This window comes from Equus quagga, chromosome 7, assembly GCF_021613505.1.
Source record: "Equus quagga isolate Etosha38 chromosome 7, UCLA_HA_Equagga_1.0, whole genome shotgun sequence".
In the NCBI taxonomy this organism is placed as follows: Eukaryota; Metazoa; Chordata; class Mammalia; order Perissodactyla; family Equidae; genus Equus; species Equus quagga.
Genome location: NC_060273.1, coordinates 18,590,972 through 18,613,509, shown reverse-complemented (window position 1 = coordinate 18,613,509; position 22,538 = coordinate 18,590,972). Strand labels below are relative to the sequence as shown.

Genomic DNA, 22,538 nt, shown 5'->3' with positions numbered 1-22,538 from the left:
GAGCACGGCCTGGCCTAACACAAGCCGCATAACAAGCAATCTGTACCCTCAACCTGTGTCCTGCTTTCTCCGTGGGTGCGATCTGCATACACTGCATGTGTACAAAGGAGCGTGCTATTCAGCCGTTTGTGTGTTGGGTGGGGAGACACTGAATTTGTGTCGCCTTATCCAGAGAATCCCTTAAACTCAATATGGCTTCATATTGTCTTAGGACAAAAGTTACATGCTCTTAACTTTTGCTTAAGGTGGGGGGGGGGGCGGGGGCGGTTGACGGATTCGTGCCGCAGACCTCTCGCGCACCTTCCCATGGGCTCCAGCTCTTTGGCAGAGTCTCTGTGCTTCCTACCTCATTCATTCAATAAGCACTCCCCTGTGCTGGGCTGGAAGCTGGAGCCCAGCCAGCAGCAAGACGCTGTTGCAGGCAGGCCTCTACAGTGCTTTTGTGCAAATTAGAAAAAAGCTCCCTTTCCTCTAGGAGATAGCAGCTCCCTGCCACAGCTCTTGGGTTGGCAAGTGGGTGAGGGGCAGAGTTCTCCCTGGGCGGGACATCCTTGCCCAGGATGCAGGCTGTACCCCTCTAAGTGGCGGCTGGGCTGCCAGCTTTAAGGTGCTCACTCACCCCTTTGCAGATGGCCACAGCCTCCTTGGACATGGACTTCGGATAAGCCACGTTGTGTTCCATGATGGACTGGAAGAGTTCATCCTCATCCTCCCCTTCAAAGGGAGCCTGTGGGACAGAAGCAAGGGTGGGAGGAGAAAGATTCCTGCCTGAACCTCCCCAACCATCCCACAGCAGCAGGCCCTCCTCCCTGGGGCCCCCAGTGAGGCCACACTCCAGGGCTTCCAGCGAGAAGACAAGGAAAAATGATCACGAAATTAGGATAACCCCAAGGCCGTGGAAGTTACAGAAGTTCAAATCTATGAGCTGGGATCAAGTTGACACTTTGCTCTAAAGAAACCGTATAGATGAGGGGAGGGAAGGACTTTCCTTACAAATGACTTCAAATTCGATTACCTGCCCAGCCAACATTTCATACAGCAAGACTCCGAATGCCCACCAATCCACGGACTTCCCATAGGGCTGATAAGCAATTATCTGGAAAACAGAAGGCACTGCATCAGGGAGGCGTGCAGGTTTTTGTCGCAACTGGAGTCTGAAGGCGCACGTCTTTTACAATAAGAGTGGAGCATCGCTGGGGGCGGGGGGTGGGAGTTCTTTCCTCTTCCTGCCACCTGCCTATTGTGACAGGTTAAATGGGCTGTCACAGTCCCAGATGCAGGCCACTGTCTACAAGAGTGAACAGGGCGTCTGGCGTCCACCCCGCTATTTCTTTACCTTCGGAAGATGGACAGGCTTTACAGAGGGACCTGCAGGCAGGGGAACATCTGGGGACGCCACATGGTCTTTCCGAGGCACTGAGCACAGTGTGCTAGCTTTCATTTTCATACAGTGAGTGCGGCCTTTTTAAGAAGAAAAACTGTCTTTGTTTCTCATTACAAAAGTAATAATATTTACATAACAACGTGAATATACTTAACACCACTGAACCGTGCGCTTAGAAATGGATAGGATGTAAATTTTATGTTTTGAGTTTTTTTACCACAATTAAAATTTTTTAAGTTAAAAAATGTAATAGCATGTATTACCATTTTATGATTTATTTTAAAAATATAGATAAGCTAAGAGAATACAATTGAAGTCACCCATAATCCTTTATCGAGAAAAAAGTTATGATTGATATTTGGCCTATTACCTTCTAGATTCTTTTCTATTGATACAATATTAAGCTCTGTGTGTATGTGTGTGTCACATAAAGACTTTAATATGTAGAGTTTTAATGAAGTATTTTATTCACTTCAAATTTCTATGCTAATATTTGTACATTAACATAATCAGTTTTTACCTCTGCATAGCCTTCTATTGAATGAATATACCAAGATCTATTTTGTCAATTCCCAATTGATTAGGTTTCTTCTGATGCTACAATTCATATTCTTTGGGATTAGGTGTTTGGACATTTGTCCAATTATTTCCTTAAGAGAAATTCCTAGAAGTAGAATTGGTGGATCAAATGGTATATAGTTTTCAGATTTTTTTTATTATAATAATGGGATTTTTTTTTTAAAGATTGGCACCTGAGCTAACAACTGTTGCCAATCTTATTTTTTTTCTGTTTTTTAACCCCAAATCCCCTCAGTACATTGTTATATATTTTTAGTTGTGTGTCCTTCTAGTTGTGGCATGTGGGATGCTGCCTCAGCGTGGCCTGATGAGAGGTGCCACGTCCACGCCCAGGATCCAAACCAGTGAAACCCTGGGCCACCGAAGCGGAGTGTGAGAACTTAACCACTCAGCCATGGGGCCGACTCCTAGTTTTCAGATTTTTGACACTTATTACCAAATTGTCAGAGCATGGCGAAGTCTGGAATAGTTGTGTGACCATCCAACTTCAGTATGTACAGGTGTAAAACTAAGCGGTTCAAAGGGGTTAAGAGGTGATATAGCAAAAATTAAGGGTCAAGGTTTGAGGGTCAAACAGCCTTGGCTTTGAAACCTGACTGCTATTTCCTGGTTGTGTGACTTTGAGGGAAATGATTTAGCTTCTTTAAGTGTCAGTTTCCTTATCTACAAAACAAGGTTCATAATGATACCTGTGTCATAGGGTTTCGTGAGAATGAAAGAGAAATATGTGCCTCTCACACACAATGCCCTCAAAATCTTAGCTATTACTAGAAAGTTCTCTAATTCAGTGATTGCTCGTTTTACTCCACAAATGTGTTGGAGCAAACCTGGCTATATGTGCAGGTCTGTTCACGGAACTCCCTCTCTCACCTCGGCTTCCACTCTAAAATCAGACACGCCCTCTGAGGAGAATTAACTGCCGGAGACTGAAGGGAAAGCTTTCTGTGAGAACGCTTCTCACTGAAAGTGTTTTCACACTTTTAAAGTACTTCATGTCTTATTTGATCCTCGTGACAACCTGACAAGTTAATCCTTTCACAAAGGAAAACAGAGCCTGGGGAAGTGAAAGAAGTTGCTGGAGGTGACGTGATCAGTTAGTGACAAAGCCAGGAAGAAAGCCGGACCCAGCTTATTCCTACAGTCAGTGGGCTGAGGAAGACGCCACTTGACCAGCAACACACCTAGGGGCTTCTCTGGCTTGCTAGCATCACAACCCCCAGGAACTTTTGGAAACCACAGACAGGGGCCCCACCCTGAAGAGATTCTGATTCGATTGACCTGCGGAGACACCTAGGCACCTTACACTTTAAAAGCTCCTCAGGTGACCATAAAGTGCAGCAAGGGTTGCGAACCAGAGATGACTGAACGCGTGGAGATCAAGGAACTGTGTCTGATGTCCTAACTAATTAACACAATGAGAACAAACCCAGTGATGCCACATAGGGAAAACTCCCTTGGGCCCTAAAAAAAAAAGAATTAATTTTTTTTAAGGATTACTTTTTAATTACTTGAGTAATACACAAATACATTTACCTTGTGAAAAACTTATTTACAGCATGAGCTAAATTTCCCTTTACCATGCCCTTATCCTCAGAGGCAACCAACGTTATAAACTCAGTCTGTAATCTTCCACATTTTCTATGCTTTTACATGCAAATATACATACTCATAGGAAACATTTAGCAGTGTTCTGTGCATTGTCATTATTTTCCACAAATGGTATCACATTGTATTTATTATTGTGTACCGTGACTTTTTCTCTTAAGAATATGTCTCGAAGATCCTTCCATATCTACATATATATCTAACTTACTATTTCGAATTGACGCCTAGTAGTATTCCACACTATAAACAATCCAGTCTATCGCCTGTTCTGTGATTGATGGACACTGCTTAAGTTCATACGTACAGATGCATTCTGACCTTTGTAAGGGCTGTGTAGTATTTTGTAATATGACTATAGCATATTTTAGCTAACCATTCCTTTACTGATAACTGTTGAGGTTGTCTCCTATTTTTCATTATTAAAAAATCACGGGACCAGCCTGGTGGCATAGTGGTTAACTTGGTGCACTCTGCTTCAGCAGCCTGGGGTTTGCCAGTGTGGATCCCAGGTATGGACCTATATTATGCTTATCAAGCCATGCTAGGGTAGGCGTCCCACATATAAAATAGAGGAAGATGGGTACAGATGTTATCTCAGGGCTAATCTTCCTCCAAAAAAACCCACAAAACTCAGTGCTGCAATGAAGAAAGAACTTTGAACACATAACCTTCCACCCTTGTGTGTGAATGTGTGTCCTGCACACTAGGCTCCTGCAGGAGGAACAGCTTTGGTAAAGGAGTATGCAGGTTTTAAATTTTGTGCCAAGTTATTTAGTTGGGCCTCCCACCACCATTATTACATACCAAGTGACTGACAGGAAAGAAGAGAGGAATTCTAGAATGTGCATTTCCAAGACTCTGTGCCACGCCCTCAGTTCTTTTCCTAAAAAATCTAGTAACAGATTGCAGAATGCCACCTTTTTGAGCACCGACTCAGAGAAAAAGGAAAGATATCATCTGGTACAAATTTTTGTACCATGACATGTTGGGGAAATCCATTCTGCCACTGACCGTTTCCTTTGGGAAGGGAGGGGGAGGCATTAGAATAAAATCCTCACTGTTCCATTTACAGCTTAATCACAGGAAGACTCTCAGGGTCCAGCACAGCTACTGCATACCTACTATCCACAGACCCTGTGTCACACATCAGCCCAAGGGGTCAATCTCTCTCTTTCTTTCCCTGCTTTTAACAAACATTTCAATGTCCTAATCAGGAAGCATCATATGGCCATGAGCCACAGCAGCTTGATGAAGAATTCTACTGATGTGTGGATGGCTCTTTTGAGTTTTATTTAAATTTTCTCCCAAACCTTGATATATTTTGGGCCTGAGCTTCTGGATGTGTGCTAAGTTAATTTGCATGTGTGATCCCAAAGGAATCATTTCAAGTACAGGAGAAGGACCAGCCTGAGCTTGTTTGCCAGGTACCCCCCCCCCGCCCCGCCCCGGACCCTCCCCAGCAACGACACGGCCATTTGGAGCACAAGGGCGACATCGAAGCAACGCAGACATGCGTTAGGGATCCCATCAGCTCTCACCTCAGGGGCGATATAGTCTGGAGTGCCACAGAATGTCTTGGTCGTCACTCCGTCCCAGATGTTTTCCTTACACATGCCAAAATCAGCGATCTTGATGTGGCCCTCCGAATCTAGCATCACGTTATCAAGTTTTAGGTCACTGCGGCGGACATAAGAATTTAGGGATTTAATTAAATGTTATTTGTTTCAAGTCAACCAACAACCACTCATTTTGTGTAAAACACTGTGCTAAATGTTGTGGGGGCACAAAGTTGAGTGCGCTCCAACAGTTTATAAACTGGCAGGGAGATGAAGAAGGGTCCGCAAACCTCTGTTGTTTTTCCTTTTGTACAGAGCAACTGTGCCAAGAGTCTCACGAGGACACAATGAGACAGCAGCTCTGGGAAGAAAGAGATCTACAGAAAGCCAAATAAAGGGCAGAATGTCCATGGAGGTATCCTGTATCCAGAAGCATTTCAAGAGTTGACTTTTGCAACTTAAGGACCCCTTATATTTCATAAGAAGATATACTTTTCACAAGATTAATATTTTGTTAATATCTCTGAGGATCACAGAGAAAAAAGCTGATTGAAAGAACATTACTTAATTCCAAGTGCTCCAAGCTCTCCTAGGCTAGCTCCTAGGATATGATCCAGGAGTTTCCATTGATTCTTTCAATCAGAAAATATTTCTTGCCCACCTACTATGTGACAGGCACTGTGCTTGAAGCTAGCTATACACTGTGAACAAGATAGACAAGTACCCTGGTCTTGTTCAGATTAAATTCCAGTACAGCGAAAAAGATAGTTAAGTATTCAGATGTGTACACGAGATTATTATACATTCTGATGTATGGTATGAAGAAAACAAAGATGATGATGAGATAGAGAGTAGCTAGGGAAGGTCACTTTAAACAGGGTGTCAGGAAGGACCTCTCCAAAGGGTGACATTTGAGCATTAACCTAAAGGACATGTGGTACACTCTCATTCTTTTATTTCATCTGTGTTGATGAGGAGAGCTTGATATTTTGGGGGACCCTTGCACATTCCCAGCATATCAGGTCACTCCAGTATCAATACACTTTCCTCCTCCCTAACTACCCACTCCAGTGTCAACATTTGGTATTTCAGCACCAATGAATAGAGATGATCTATGGGCCAGACTTCCTCATTTCTAATAGAAGGGCAACTTCCTGAGAGGTGAGGGGATCTACTGGTCAATTCAGATCTCGACCTTAAATTGTCTTCACTAGGTGGTGGACATTGTGGTTTCTGCCTATTCTAGCATCTTGGGGTGAGGGTGTCCTAATAGTCCTTTGAAGAACCATCCTTCCCTGATTTTCAAGCCATGTAAGGTTGGTGGTGTTGAGCCTAACTCCTGGCTCCAGGAGTGGTCACGTGGGCCTGTCCTGGACAGTGGAAATATCCCACTCTGTGGTCACAGTGATTGGTTTAGGAGTGGACACGTAACTCAGTATGAGCTAATCAAAGCTAGTGAGCATCAGTCTTGGCACTTTTGCTGGTACCATCAGGAAAGACATGAGCTCTTTTTACACTGGGATTGCTCAGGTGGCAGAATGTAAGTCTAGAAGTGCCAGGGGTACCAGATGGAGACAAGAAAGCTAATAGATAAAGCAGAGCCTAGAGAAAGGGTGATAAAGTGAATACTTATAATTTGAGCCCCTTGCTCCATCCAGACCTAAAGTCAGATCTGCCCCCTGGACTTCTTGTTTGTCAGCCAAAAAATGCCTCTTTTAACTTAAGTTAGTTTGAATTGAGTTGCTGTCATCATTTTCAACTAAAAGAATACAACTTGAAAATATACCCTGGCATCTCCTATCTGTGTCTGTGAGGTCTCTTCATCCAAGGGGAGGCCCAGTTGCATCCACCGTTTGCCAACAGCAACATTCCAGTCTCTTTGGTGCTGTCCGTGGTACTACCCATATGGAGCCTTCATGATTACCTACAAGTCATGGGTGGTCTCTGAATGCCAGCTTGGAACTTTGAAAAACTGGACTTTGCAGCAAAGTCCAACTTACTTTACCCAAACGTATCAGGTCTACGTGTGATTTGATTAACAGAGACTCAAGACATTCCTTTCAGCTTGACCACATGTCTCAAAACAGGCAGCTGGGGCAACTAGGGGAGTGATAAAATCTTGATCTGTCATGGTGTCAAGAGCCAGCAGGTCTTGGGGCTGGAGGACACCCCAGTCATATTCACTGTCACTCAGTAGTGTCTTGATAGTCCACTGCATTCTTCTGTTCAATGTAATAAATCCTCGTTTCTGCTTCAAAAAGGGGCTGGAGCAATTGTTTTCATTTTCAGAAATCCATGAAGAGCAAAATCAACACACATGTCAGAGATGGCAATCAATAAATCAGACACTAAATTTAGAAGTATCTTTGGTCCTCCCCCAACCCAACATCTCCAGCCGCGGTCCTCAGAGAGGGCAGTTCTAATGTAACTCTTCACCCCTTTTACTTAAGAACTGACCAATTAACTAAGCTCTAAATGAAGGAGGGAGGGATTTATGACATTTTCAGAGACTTTACCACCATGAAGACAATCTCAACAAAATTATGAAACCATACATCTCCTGTCATGTAATTTTTTTTATAGTTTTCATTTGATTATCAATTTCGAAAACTCTGCCTCAACTAAAGGTCTTGAGTGCGAGCAACAAAAACATACTATAACTATTTTGACCTAAAAAGGAATTTTTAAAAGGGTATTGGGGAGCTCACAGAATCTCTAAGGAGGCTAGAGAACTAGATTTGGAGGCTCCCAGTTAGAAATAATACCTAATGGCAACACAGAGCTGGACCAGTGAAGATGTCACTGATACCACCATTGGGCACAAACATCACCCTTTGTTTCAGGAAGCCCTACTGCTGGACTCTGGGTGTTGCTGCTAACTGCTTCCCCTCATGCCTCTGAAAACTATATGTACCTGATTCCCGTGGCCACTCTCAATGCTGCAGTTTCTGCTTTCTTGGTCACTAACTGCTGATTCAACATCTTGAGTGAGTGTGACAAGTGTCAGAGCCTGGGCAGTGGGTCTGCCCTTGCTGCAGGGAGGCCGTGAAAGTATCTGGTATTTCCAATCTGTATAGTAAGAGATGGACTCTGTTCCTATATACAATGAAAGGGGTTCAGATACTCAGAGGCTTAAAACAGTGATAAATGTCCCCTAAAAAACATACGAATAGTGGAGGAAGAAGGGGAGAATGTGTAGTTAGGAGAAAGAGCTTTGGGAGTTAGATATGGTCTTAGCACCTGAAATGCTAATCTTTGGGTTTTACGACTCGAATGGTCAATGTTCTGGATCCATGGATCCCAGATCCCAATCCACTTTCTTACTAGATTGGAAACTTGGCTCTGAATCCCAACCAAGTTGACAAGAAGTCTAATTATTTCCTCTCCTGGAAGCTCCCCTGGGACTGGATTTTCTTCCAATAAACTTGCGGTCTCATGTTTAATCTTCTCAGCAATCGTCGAGTGGCTGGTTCTATTCTACGGGAGGCCCATCCTCTATAGGAGGTAGCTTCTGGGGGCAGCACAGAAGGTGAAAATCACGTTGAGTGAACAATTACCCATGATTCCTGTTTCTTTGGTTAAGCACCAATGGAAGTCATTGGCTTGAGTTTAGGGGTCATGTCATACAGAAGATAATGTGTATCTTTCAACACCAGAATTACATTCGGTCCAAGATGCTCCCACTATGACAGTGGAAGGGGGAACTGAGGGAATTAGAGGCTTCACCAGCCCATCTCACACTCACATGGTGAGCCGTGTTCATTGAGGGCAAGCACAGGCACAAGACCACACCATTTACAGTTTGAATTCTCCTTCTCTCTGTTTCTATTTCTTCACTGAGATCACCCACGCGCCAGTGCCAGGTGAACACTCCTCTTCCTGACCTTTATCCTTCCATTACCAGGAGTAAACAGAGAGAGTGGGGACTCTATGCATTCAGGGTAGGATTGTCCTTGCCCCACTGGACTCATTGCCACTTCAAAGAGTGAAAAGAGCCCCAGGACTCAGCAGGCTTCCTGCAAGGCTCCCACCTTCCAGCCCTCCATCCCACCAGAACCCATAGGCTCACCTTCCTATCTGCCTTGAGACCACCAGGGCTAACTCCTTACGCCTTTTAGCCCCATACCTTTCAGTTGCAGCAAGAGGCCCAGGACTCTGAGGTCCCCCTAACTCTCTAGACCCTAATCCCATGCTCTCTACAGAATGACAGGGAACCCACCACCACCCAGCACCCACCAGCCCCTCCTCTGCTTGATTTTTCTCCACAGCACTCATCTACTTGACAGACTATATCTTTATGATTTACATATCTGACCCCCACCACTAGAATATAAGTTCTACAAAGGCAGGGGTTTTGTATATCTTCTTCACTGCTCTATCTCCACCACTGAGAAGAGTGCCTAGCACATAGTAGGCTTTTGATAAATGCTTGTCAAATGAATGAATGAAATGGACTTTATGGCACTTCATGATCTTTTAACAGACTCTCGCCTGTGCCACGTGCCCTTTGGAAACCCCATGCCCCTGCCAGCCCCTCCTGCATAACAAACCAGCCCAAGTCTGCACTGTCTATGCCATCTGCATCTATGTGGTGTAAGGAGAATTATACACCCCAGACTCACTGACAAATAGCAGCCTCAGGCTCAACAGTCTGCCTTGCATGAAATATAAAATGGGATGACTCACACAGCTATGATCATACACTTCCTCCTCCAAAAACGAGCAAATGGCAAGTCCTGAACTTAATCCTGTCTTTTAGGGCAAGCTACTCAGAGATCCATTTCCAAGTTGTAGTTACACAGCAAAAAAAAAAAAAAAAATTTGTTTCATAATAACATGATCCATCACATTCTGCCAGCCAAGATTCTCTGCTTACTCCCCAAATGTGGGGTCCGCAGGCAAGAGAAAGAGGTGCTGGGCCCCCAGTGGTGCACCTCCTTCTCTTAGAGCAATTGCTCTCACATTTGAATCTCTGAACCATCAGTGGTGGCAGAGTCCATCGAGATCTTCTATCACCATATAGAGCTGCCCAAACTCTGCCAGGGCAGTGGGCGATGCTGCCTGGCAGAACACATGCTCAAGTTAGTACTGGAGGATTCCTCCCCCAGCATGGATTCTAATTTTAAAAGCAGTTAAAAGAAGAGCCAGGGAAGGGAGGAGCTGAGGGAGATGAGGAGATGGAAAGCACAGCAGTGTTCACTTACCGGTAAATGATGCCCTTGCTCTGTAAGAAGAACAGACCGATGGCAATTTCTGCAGCGTAAAATCTGAAATTAAAAAAAAAAACGCAATGGAGAAATTCAAGGACACCATAGGCTTGGCAACTCTCAGAATTCAATATAGTATTGAACTAGGCGTAGGGCATTAATGTCCCACCATGGATGGTCAGTCACATATCTCATAAAATGAAGTATGAGAGTGTGGACGGATTAACAGGGTTTAGAGAGCCATGAGACTGCCTTAAGGACAAATTGGGGGTGGGCAGAGGTTCAGTAGTCGCTTAGTGGGGGAGGCCATGGGGTGTGATGGACTGGATGGAGGACAGTTTCAGACTATAGCAAGTTAAAATATCTTAATAATAACAGCTACCATCTGTTGAAGGCTTACTATCTACCTGGTACCATTTTAGGTTATTAGCTGATTAAATCCTAATAACAATCCTATAAGGTAGGTCTTACTATTACCTCCCTGTTCCTTAAATGAGAAAACTGAGGCTTGGCAACATGAAATAATTTGGCCAAGTTATACAGCTAATGAATGGCCCAGCCAGGATTGGAAACAGCACCTGTCTGATGTGTAAGCTCTTAATGAAGGCCCAGAAGGAAAGAGGTTTTGGGAGAGCCAGAAAGCTCAGTTATACCACAGGCTTAGGCAGGGCTTTGGGAGCTATGTTAAGTGTCCTGACAATACATCTTGTGTAATAATGGGATTAAGGCCTGTAGTCAATTAGATGTTAGAAATAAAAGAAGAGACCCAACCTTATAATCCCATTAGAATTGCGCCAAGATATATGAATGGCGTGATTTGGAAGCACAAGAACGCAAACCCTATCAGAATATAGTGCTCACAATCTTGGCAGGTGGGAGGAGAAGAGGCAAGGCTGATTTGAACAGGAGCCAGTAAACCTCTGCAATGACAGGATGGGGTCCTAGATATGAGCCCCTGAGAGCCTTCTAGAGGGACAATAAGATCTCAGCAAACTCTCTGGGAGACGTTATTGTGGCTAATCCTGTGATTTGCCATGTTCCTGTTCACCAACAGCAGGGGAGAAATATGATGAGATTCGCATGCTGGAAAGAAGAGACTGGCTGCCTTGTGGACTGAAGGGGACAGAATGGACTCAGGAGGGGAAACACATTTCCAAGAACCTGGAAACAGTCTCCCCACCCCACAGAGCACAGCCTCTATGCAGCTTGATCTTTCATCTCCCTGGCATGAGGGCACGCACCTAAGAGACAGTGTGGTGTAGGACAGAGAACATGAGCAAAGGAGAGTCGGGTCAGAATTCTGGGTCTGCCTCACACAGCTCTGTGATCTTGAGCAAGTTTCCAAAACCTCTCTGGGCCTGGCACAGAGTAAGCTCCTAATAAATACCAGCAAAGAATAAACAAAACCTACGATGACATTCTCCAAGGAAGCTGTAGAGCCTTTCCTCAAGAGTCAGGGGCAAGAATGAGAGATAAGGAGGGGCAGGTCCCGTGGTTGAATGGTTAGGTTTGCGCGCTCCACTTCGGTGGCCCAGGGTCTTGCCGGTTCAGATCCTGGGCACCCACATGGCACTGCTCATCAGGCCACGCTGAGGCGGCGCCCCACATAGCACAACCAGAAGGACCTACAACTATGTACTGCGGGGTTTTGGGAGGAAGAAGAATAAGAAGGAGAAAAAGAGTGGCAACAGATGTTAGCTCAGGTGCCAATCCTAAAAATAAAAAGAATTAGAGATAAGGAAACAGGTGCGGTTTTCAAGCTTCAAGTTCTTAGCTGGTATCAGGAAAGAAAGAAGCACCCCATATCAAGCAGAATGCCCTTTTCCGTTGGCCATACATTTCTCATGAAGAAGCCAAGGATGTTTATAATCGCTATTCAGCTAAAAACCCAAGGGAACTAACAATCATCCATTCATCCCAAGGGGAAAGCACAAGTTCCCACTTACACAGCATGAGGCTCCTTAAACCGGCCAACTTGTTGGATGTGGTACATGAGGTCACCCCCGTTGACATACTCCATCACAAAGTACAGGCGGTCCTGGAAGAGGAGAGTAAAGAGCAAAATCAACATCTTGCAGCTTCTTGGGGTCCAAGTGGAGAGCAGGGAGCAGCTGGGATTTATGACCAAAACCACCAGGACCCTATGACAGGCCCTTATTCGCCAGGCCCATTGCTTCTCCAAGTGCAGTACGTGTGCCATTGGAGGTGTGCAAGTGAGCGGAGGTGGTACAGGAATTTGTTTTTTAATTAATAACTCTAAGTTTATATTCATTTGTACCGGAAAATGTAATTAGCCCATTAATCTTGTGACTTAATAGATATTATTGTTTAGGACAAAGCTAATTTTAATAAAATGTGGGAAATATTGAGCAAATCATATTACAGGTAATAGGCAGCAGTGGCAGCCAACCTCCATGATGGCCCCCCAGTGATTGTCACCTCCTGGTGCTCACGTCCTTGTGCAGTCTCTTCTCACAAGGAATAGGACTAATTTGTGTAACTAACAGCGTATTGTAAAAACAACAGTGCGTGACTTCCAAGACTAGGTCACGTAAGACATTACAGCTTCTACTTTGCTCTCTCTTGGATTGCTCGCTCTGGGGGAAGCCAGCCACCAAGTCAGGGGACAGTCAAGCAGTTCTATAGAAAGGTACATCTGGCGAAGAACTGAGGCCTCCTGCCAACAGCCAGCACCGACTCCCCAGCCATGCAAGTAAGCCACCTTGGAAACAGATCCTCCAGCCCAGGCAAATCTTTGGATGACGGCAATCCCAGCTGGCAAGGAGACTGCAGTTTTCATTGGAGACCCCAAAGCCAGAACGACCCAGGTAAGCCACTCCTGAATTCCTGCCCCACAGAAACTGTGAGATAATAAATGTTTATTCTTGTTTTAAGCCACTGGATTTTGAGGGACTCCGCATTAGATAACTAACAGAGAGACTATGCAGGAAAAAAAATGAATTATTAAAGTTTGAAAAATAGTGGCTAGGAGGGCATATCTAGAAGTAAAAGAATTTGGGCCAGAAAAAGAAATCTATACCCCATTCAGGGAAGTTTTTCAACACATCTTTCAAGGGAGACGTAAAGTCAGGGGCTGTGTCCTGCTCAGCCGTGTAAGCCCTATTCCTGTGCCATGACTAGCACACAGCAGGTGCCCAGAGAATGGTTCCAAAGAGACTTTATCTGAAACCCAGCTCTGCCTCCTGATAGCTGGGTATATTTGGAGAAGTTATGAAACATCTGGGTCTCCTTTTCTGAGAAATGGAGATGATAACTGAACCACAGCGCTGTTGCTGGGATTCAATGAGACCGACGTGTGTTATGGTCCTTGGGCAGCACCTACAGGACATCCGCCTTCTCTCCTTCCATCAAAGGCTGTTGTTAAATGAATGAATGACTTCACCTCTCCTTAGAGACTGCCACTTGGGTCAAGCTATTCCTTTATGCCACATGATCAACTTAATAAAACACAAAAAGAAAGAGAATGGAATAGAAATTATCAGAGTGCCCTGCACAGGGTACCACTAGGTTATTTTGTGACATGTGTGTTTTGGTTATATTTGTATGTCGGGAGGGCTGGGCTGCAATGTAAAGAGAGGTTTACTGTCAAAAGTCGCAAAGCTTTTGTGCGGGGCTATGCAATCAGGAGCAGGGTCTGGGAAAGTGAAGCAGAGGGCAAAGTTTCCACTTTTGAAATCAATATAAGATTTGAAGTCTCATTCCACTACTTACTAGCTGGGCAACAATGAGCAGTTAACTTAACCTCTCAGATCTCCAGCTTTCTCTTTACCTGTACGGTGGACATTGTTCACTTGCCCCGTAGAGTACGAAGACAACATATGTAAAGTGCCTAACATGATGTTGGCCGTGTGACAAATGTTAAATCACCAGTTCCTTACAGTGCATGAACTTTATCTTAAATATAACAGCCATATGTACATTTATCAAATGTGTATTGTCTAATAATTAGAATAACAGCAATAAGAAATAAAGCTACCATCTTGTGAGCAGTTACTATGTAACTGAGCCAAGTGCTTTCTATCTATTGTCTCACTTCTCTCTCTAAACAACCCAATGTGATCAGTATTACTATTCTCCCCCTTGTAAAGACACGACAGTTGAAGATCAGAAAGGGTCTTGCCGATGGCCACTCAGCTGTTAGGTTGCAGAGCCAAGATTTGAACCCAGGCAGCTCCTTCCCACGGTCTACACTTGCAACCTCTTATTAGGCTGCTTTCCATGTAAGGTTCTGAGCTAGACATTGTAAGGATGTGTGGGTGTGTCCTCCCTTCTGAGGGCATCAGGTTGAGGGCAGGAGAGAAGGGACATAGAGATCCAGTCATACATCAAGACAGAAGCTGGCAGGTCACAGGAGAGGCGTACAGGTTAATCATTTTTTTTTTTGGAAATGTCGACTTTCTCAGACTGATACTACTTCACCCTCTCAACATCTCTAATGAGAGGCAGAATTATCACTTCTGTTCTCAGAGTCCAAGCCATATGAGATTTGCAAAAAGGTCACAGACAAGTCAGTGGCAGAGTGGAGACAGTCAGCCAGAACTATTGACATCCAGCCCCTGGTTCTTTGGGGGTTTTTTTTTGATAGAAAACAAGCCTAAAAATAGCATCTGTCTTTGCTGCACGTTGAAGAGAACCAAAACACTTGCTTTTAAAAATTATTTTTAAAACGAACAGATGGCATCGGCCACAGAGAGAGAGAAATAAGTGAGGGAGAGATTTCACTTGCTTGCTTTCTGCTTGGAAGAACTCAACTTGCCCCCCAAACTCATTCGTCAGAATCCCGGGGAGAGCTCCACTGTGGGTAATGCCACATCTTGCGGTCTGTTTCTACCGCTAACCATATGCAGGGGAACCCCGAGATCATCATCTTTGAACCGTACTGAGTCCGGCTTTGGCACACCAGTATCTCAGCTATTAAACATTATGGCTGGCGTTTCACTGTCCTTTCATTTTCCGAACAAACACTTAACGATGTCTGCTGTATGCCAGGCACTATTCTACGGCCAGAAATGCTGCTGTGAACAATCCATGGTGCCTGATGTGAAGGATTCCCCAGATGAGTGAGGGAGACCAGATAAATTTCCAAACAGCAATGTTTCCCAAAAGGGGGTGGGAGATAATTTTAGGTGGGCTATGGATGCATATGTTGTTACCTGTATAGGTTTGTGTTTATTTTAATGTGTATTGTGAAAAATATAACTAGCACTTGAAGCTCCTGATTTTATGGCTACTATTGCTGGAGAGGGAGAGCAGAATGCATAGAGTTAAACAGGAGAAGGTAGGGTGGGACAGATTATGACAAACTGCATAAGGCCATCAGCTCAAACTTGGGGTGTCTCATCCACTGGCTTCAAGATCGTTACCATGCTGGTCTGCGTCATCTACTAAAATTTACTTATTTTTAAATATCTTTATTAACTTGCTTTTGTTTTAACTTAAACACAGTTATTTTAAAATTTTAAAATTTCATACCAAAGTCATAAATGGAAATGCATTGTCTCTGTAAAAAGTAAATGCATACCTAGAGTTTATCAACCCTGTGCTGTATCCTGCCTGGCTTTGGTATCCCAATCCCTTAAATGACTTATTTTTAAAACAAATGTAATTTGTCCATGTACCACCGGTTCATCTCCTGCTCCAAAGTAAGGAACATTGAAATGTTGAAAACACTGCCAGAGGCCATCTAGAGCCAATCGTGAGCAGGGAAGTGAATTTTAGAACTTTTATTGAGCATTTGTTTTTGCAAGTCATGTTTTAGGTGTTAAAGGGTCAAAAATGATGAATAAGGCAAAGACCTGGCCCTTGGAGAATTCAGAATCATTGTGAAAACAAATATACAACTAACTCAGGCCATAATCTAAAAGAGAATGTGATAAAAGAAATTGCATGAGAGCCATAAAGGGTAAGCTCTGAGGACTTCAGCCCTTACCCACTCCTCCAATTCGTACCTAATTACTCTCCTCCATGGTGCCCTGAAATTTGACTTTGTTCCCAACTCTCCCCATAAAATTATTTCAAAGCCTCAAAAGATCTTTCTTAGAGTCACAGGCAGTGGTTTTTGATTAGGACTTATTTGCTGGACTCTACTATGTGAAAATCAAAAAGTATGTATTGTGCATCGACTCAAGGCCCAGCTTGGCTCTCTGCTACTTGCTCAGCTTTCCAAAGAGGACGTGTCATGGCTCAAAATTTCAACTCTCATCTCTCTGGGCTGATGAATCTTGACTTAGATTTCTATCCTCTCCCTTTCTCTGGAGCTCCAGTCAGCTCCAGCTGGTTGCAGGACGTTTCTACGTGGGTGTTCCACTGTCAACTCCAATTAAAAGCTCACAAAGGCAAGCTCACCATCTTTCTCTTCAAACTAGCCAGTCTGCTCAACTTGCAAAGTGTTTCTTCCAAATTGTCATAGTTATTACTGTTATCCTTCATTACACATTGCCCTTATCCCCTGAGCATGAAGCGACTTCAGTTAATTTTAAATTTCCTTTCTCATTTGTCTCTCATATTTAATCAGTAAATAAATAAATTTAAATGTTTGTCTGTCACTGCATCATGTAAAATAGTTGGATAGAATTTCTCAAATTTGGAGCATGAGTATGAGGATAGCCTGATTTACAACAATGACTGGATGGGATGTGTGGAATTCACCTGGGGGGTCTAGGATAGGGCAGAGAATTCAGAGGTAATCATTCTTCCTCCAAGACAGAGGGAAGTGGGATGTGACATGATGCCCATGTGACTGCCAGGGGAACATTTGCCACTTTCAATATGGTACCATGGACAGAGCAAATCAACCATGTGGGCAACTCCAAGAGTATGTACCAGGCTCTAAGGTGAGTTACAGTAAGCATTTACCTAATTAATGATCTTTAGTGATTTTCTAAGCTGAACAGTGAATTAATCCCGTCTGTGAGCTGTTCCTCTTATTGCTCAGATCCATCTGTTTCTCTCGAGAAGCCGTGCAGTCCTGTAGTTAAGAGCCCTTGCTTTGGCATAAGCTAATCATGGGTTCAAGTTCCACTTACATTGCTTACTCACTCTGAGACCTTGCATCAGATACTTAAACTTGCCCTGCCTTCCTAAAGGGGGTAACAATAGCTTGTCCTTCATGGGGGTGTTGCAAAGATAGTATCAGATGAGGCACATCAAGTCCATGCAAACTCACAGAGTGTTGCTCAAGTAAGTGTGTGGTCAAGGACTTGTGTCAATCACAACTTTTCCTTCCTCTGCAGTCTATAGCCTTAGAATCACTACCAGAATCAAGCAACTGATGCTCCTCTAACTTTTTTGCAGCTTTCTAAGCCTTGCCCTTCCACATAAAGAGCAAAGTTCTCAAGGGCTAGGACCATCTTTCTTCTTCCTTAGAATTCTCTGGACCTTTGATTATTGAATGAATGTGCAACGGCCACCATCAAGAAGGCAGACAGAAGCAAGCTGTCTATTCTTACCCAACCCAGCTTTATATGCCTGGCTTGAATCCCTGGCTCCTTTCCTGCACTCAAGATCTTCGGATGGCTTTAGTTCCCTAAACCCCTGACCCCTGCAAAGCCCTCATCAGCTTCCTCTCCTTGGAGGCACTGAACGCCATGTTTGTACCACCAGCAGCAGGCTATGTCCTGCTCCAACCCAGCTAGTTTCCCCGGACTTAGGATGGTGTCTCCCACCTGACATGAGCACCAATTATTTCCACACTTTAGAAACAATCCCTTCTTAAAGGTTCCTGCCAAATGAGTAGTAGCCAATTACCAGCTGATTGGGACAGGAGTAAAACACCTGACCTACGCTGAAGCAATCAGATTCTCTTTCTTATGAGTATCAATGGGAACTCAGGGAATTTGGAGGTTAGGCAAACTGCAAGGGGCTAGAGAAGCCATGTTACCACGAGCAGGGAGTAGCAAAGAAAACAAGGAGAAAGAAATAGAGATCTATTCTAGAAACCTTCGAAGCTATAGATTCTAGTTCCTAATGAGTCTAAGGCACATCTTTACCTTTGGATTGCTTCCTTCCAACAAAATCCTTTTTTAAAAACTAACATCAGCTAGGTTGGAGGAGGGGGTGCTCTATTTCTTGCAACTAAATCACTGCTGACTCTGAGACTACTGCCACAGCTTCCTACAGCAATGCCCTTAGATCAAACCACACCCTTGGATGCTGCTGCCAAACCAGAGCTGACCCTGAGTCACCAGGACCTTGTGACACTCTCGAGGCTCAACAGACATGCCATCAGGGGTCATCTCTACAAATGTAGTCATCCTCATTCCCCTCCCTGTCCCCTCTTGCATTCCGGCTTGACACCCTTCCCAGCATGCCTTGCAGCTGAGTTCTTGCTGGGCCACGACAGCAAATTTGGGGAGGAAGTAACTTCTGTCCTTCAGTGACTCATAAAATCTAATTCTATTTAAAAAAAAAAAAGAAGTGCATATGTTCAATTGAAAAGAAAACATTTAAAATAGATGTTTTGCTGAGGAGACTTAACTGCTTGTGCCCACTGGCAGTTGGGAAATTGCATGAATGTGCCGGGCTGACAATTGTCCCTGGGAAAGACTGCAAAAGGACTGGAAGAAACATAATCCTTTCATGCCCGTGCAGCAAGGTGCCCCTCCAGCCCAGCTCTGATAATGCAGGTAGCCTCTATTTATTGTTTATTCTGCACTTTGTATAGCATCTCTTTTAATCTTCACTCATTAGGCCCAGTTTGAAGAAGACAGAACCAATATTCAGAGCTGTTAGGTGATTTCCTGGAGGTCACACAGCCTATAATCACAGACCCAAATTTTATTTGACTGAGGTGCTCATGCTTATCCCTTTGTGCTTCTAGAACAATTTGCCTAAACACCATTCTCCTAAGACCAATTCATCTAACGAGCAATCCTCTAAAAATTCAACCTCCTTCTGATGGCTTTTGCATCTATTTGGGTACTATCTTTTGCTGTCTTGTGGCACATTCAACACATTTAAACTGTTTTATTATAGATACTTCGGAAATAATATAAATTCAAAACAAAGACCATTGCCCATGGAGCCCTCACTAAAGCAAATCAATGTTTTGATTTGTCCATGTCTCTTTCTGATTCTTTTCCACATGCATATTCAGTTTTAACGCACTTAGAAAAATCTCTTAAAAATAATTTAATATCTTACATTTTCTGTTAACATGTGCCATGCATATTTTTCAAAGATTTTTTAAATCCAATTGTCTAAGAATACTTCTGATGTAACTTTGCTTTTCTAAGTAAGCTTTTAGAAATTAAATTTGCATCATTTTAAGGATGACAAAAGTTATTTTGTATACGGGTGGGTGTCTTTTTCCCTCTTATCTATTTTGATCACCTTTGGGTTTTTTATTCTATTAAGGATCTTGCATCGTCAAAATTCTAAGTCTCTAGCAAGAAAAACATATCAAATTTGCAGCATGTTATACTAGATTTGTCATTTTTTAAAGGTAGCTGATTCATAAGGGAATTCTGGGTCACAAAATACAAAATGACAGTCTACTTGGGCTACACTGGCCTCCTCGCTGCTCCTCAAACACACCGAGCATGTTCCCGCCTCAGGCACTTACACTCACTTTTCCTGCTGTCGAGAACACTTTGCCCCCAGATATCTACATGCCTCGCTCTCTCACCTTCTCTGGTCTCTGCTCAAATGCCATCCTTATCAGAAAGACCTTCCTTGATCATCCTATCAAAAATAGCATCTTTCTCTCCCCTCTATTTTTTACTGTTCTTGTTTATTACCTATCTCCTCCATTAGAATGTAAATTCCAAAGGGACAGGGATTTCATCTTTTGTTCACTGATGCACCCCTCACAGTGACACAGCTGGGTCCTGACACATTTATTTCAACAAATAAATAGTCGTTGACAGAATCAATGAGTATCCTCCGTAGACTGGCGATAACGATCTGACTTTTAGGGACCCTGCCCATTCCAGCCCAGGCTGCCTCCCCCTCTGGAGCACCTATCTGGGGTCGGGGTTGTGCATTTCTAGAAGGTGAGCATGAGCCAGACGACCACCCTCAAGGGCCTTCCCCCAAAAGGGGTGTCACCGTCCTGCTCACCTGAGCCACACTAACGATGGTTTGCCTCGTATATACACAGTGGTCCCTAAACTTTAAGATCACTCCCACCATAAAATCTTTCCCATTGCTGCAATATCCTTGTGGGGTCAGTAGGTGACTCTTCCACAGCGGAAAGAACACCCGAAGGGGCAGTAGGGAACCTGCCACTTACCGATTGTGTAAGCAGAGCCATTTCATCTTTCTGAGGGTCGGGTCCCTTTGTATGGAAATGTGGACAGTAATACTTGCTCATAATGTTCTTGTGAAAATCAGATGTGATCACGAAAGTGAAAATAATTTATAAACTAGAAAAAGGAATCTGGAGTTAAGGCAGAGGCAGGACAGCAAGGCTTCGGAGTTTGGGGTTCTGGACTCTTACAGAACAAATCCCAGTACCACCACTTACCAACTGAGTGGTATTGCATGAGTTACCTAACTTCTCTGAATATCAGTGTCCTTATCTATAAACTGGGGACAGCAACTGTGCCCTCCCAGTAGGGGTGTTGGGAGGATCAAATGAGAGAATACCTGTAGAGTGCTGAGCATGTGCCTGACGCATGCTGAAGTGCTCACTAATGTCAGCTGCTGCTTTTTGTTGTTTATATCATCCCTTTTAAGCCCATTTTGGTGGCAACTCAACAGTCTACTAGTGAAAGCTTGGGCTCTGAGTTCAGCGGGCCTGTGACCCTGTGCTGTGTCTACAGAGAACTACTGTGCATCTCAGATCCTCAATCCTTTCACCAGCAAAGAGGGATGACAGATAATCCCTTCCATCATAAGACATTTTGTGAAACATGTGAAATAAAAGTTTTGAAGGCCCATACAATGGGAGATGCTCAGATGGAAAGTCAGCCACTCTAGAGACGGGAAAGCTCATCAGCATGTGCCTTTACTGAGCAGGTGAGAGATAAGCCAGGCTCGGTTAGAGCTCAGGCCCCTGCTGGAGCTTGCAGACAGGCTGGCTGCTGGTGTCCCGCCCCAGGGGTGGCAGGTGCAGTGGGAATCGGTGATCCACACTCAGCACCTCTTGGGGCAGCAGTTAAGTGTAAAGCCTCTTGGAACCAGGCTGCCTGGATTCAAATCCTCGCCCTGAAATGTACTAGCTGTGTGGCCTCAGTCCCCTCATCTGTGAAACGGGTGATGACAGGACTCATCCAAAGGGTGTCATGTGGCTTAAGATGGTTAGTCCTGTGCCCGACATATAGCAGGCATTATTATGCTTTTGAAATAAATTTAATTTATAAAATTAAAATATATGTGGTTAGCCAAAAAAAAGGAAAAGTAAGTTTAAAAAAAAGTAATTTAAATTGGGGCCTTTCACTCCGTGAGCCTCTGCCGCTGAGTGAAGTTGCAATGGGAGGGGTCTCTGCTCGTCCCTCAGCTGGCCTTGCTCAGCCCCCGAGGGCCTCTCCCTCACAAGAAGTGCATCTCCTCAAGCCAAGCACAACTCTACCATGTCAAGTTACCTGCTTCCCCCCAACAACACAGCCCCTAGAGACAGGATAACTATTTCATCTGATCCTCACCAAGGAGAAAGCAAGCCGTTCCACCCCTGGCCTTGCTGGACGGGAAGAGTGCCTGGGTCTCCAATGTGGCACCTTCATCCCCAGGCAAAACTCGAATCCACTGAACCCTCGTCTTCTATGCTCTCTTGGCTCTTCTCTTCCCTGGCATGCGACAACTCCTTGCAGGGACCCAGCTGTACACTTACCATGTCAACCCAGGCCCTGCTCTCTAATTCCAGAAAGCACACTGAAATATAGCTGAGCAAGGTGGCTCAATATTAAATGAATAAACTCACATTTACTCTATCATTTTTAAAACAGTAAATTACAAACGAAGATACTGTACTTTAATGAATATTAGTCACAAATGACTAATTTCCCCCAATCTCAACACATCCAGCTGAAATTGAAAACTGCTGCTGTGAATGAGCCCAGCTTCCTCCCTGAGAACAAGACCTCTTTGAGTCTATTTACCACACTGAGACCGTCCTTCACCTGGTGATGTCAGGGAGTCAATCTAGGGACCACCAATGGAAAAAAGAGAAGATGTGGGAATGAGGGAGTCTAGAGGTTTAAGACTCCAGTCTAGTCCTGTCTCTGCCACCACTTGAACACCCCTAGG

At 44.1% G+C, this 22,538-nt stretch overlaps 1 protein-coding gene across 2 annotated transcripts in view; it reads right to left on the bottom strand.

Annotated features, from left to right (window-relative positions):
- PRKCB (protein kinase C beta) overlaps positions 1 to 22,538 on the bottom strand; it is a 304,110-nt gene that overhangs the window by 29,572 nt on the left and 252,000 nt on the right. For both annotated transcript variants that reach the window (XM_046668250.1, XM_046668249.1), the window contains exons 11-15: positions 12,278 to 12,369; positions 10,329 to 10,391; positions 5,107 to 5,245; positions 1,016 to 1,096; positions 620 to 727 (exon numbers count right to left, since the gene is read on the bottom strand). In XM_046668250.1, coding sequence (XP_046524206.1) covers positions 620 to 727; positions 1,016 to 1,096; positions 5,107 to 5,245; positions 10,329 to 10,391; positions 12,278 to 12,369 — 483 coding nt within the window. The remainder of the gene's footprint in view (positions 1 to 619; positions 728 to 1,015; positions 1,097 to 5,106; positions 5,246 to 10,328; positions 10,392 to 12,277; positions 12,370 to 22,538) is intronic.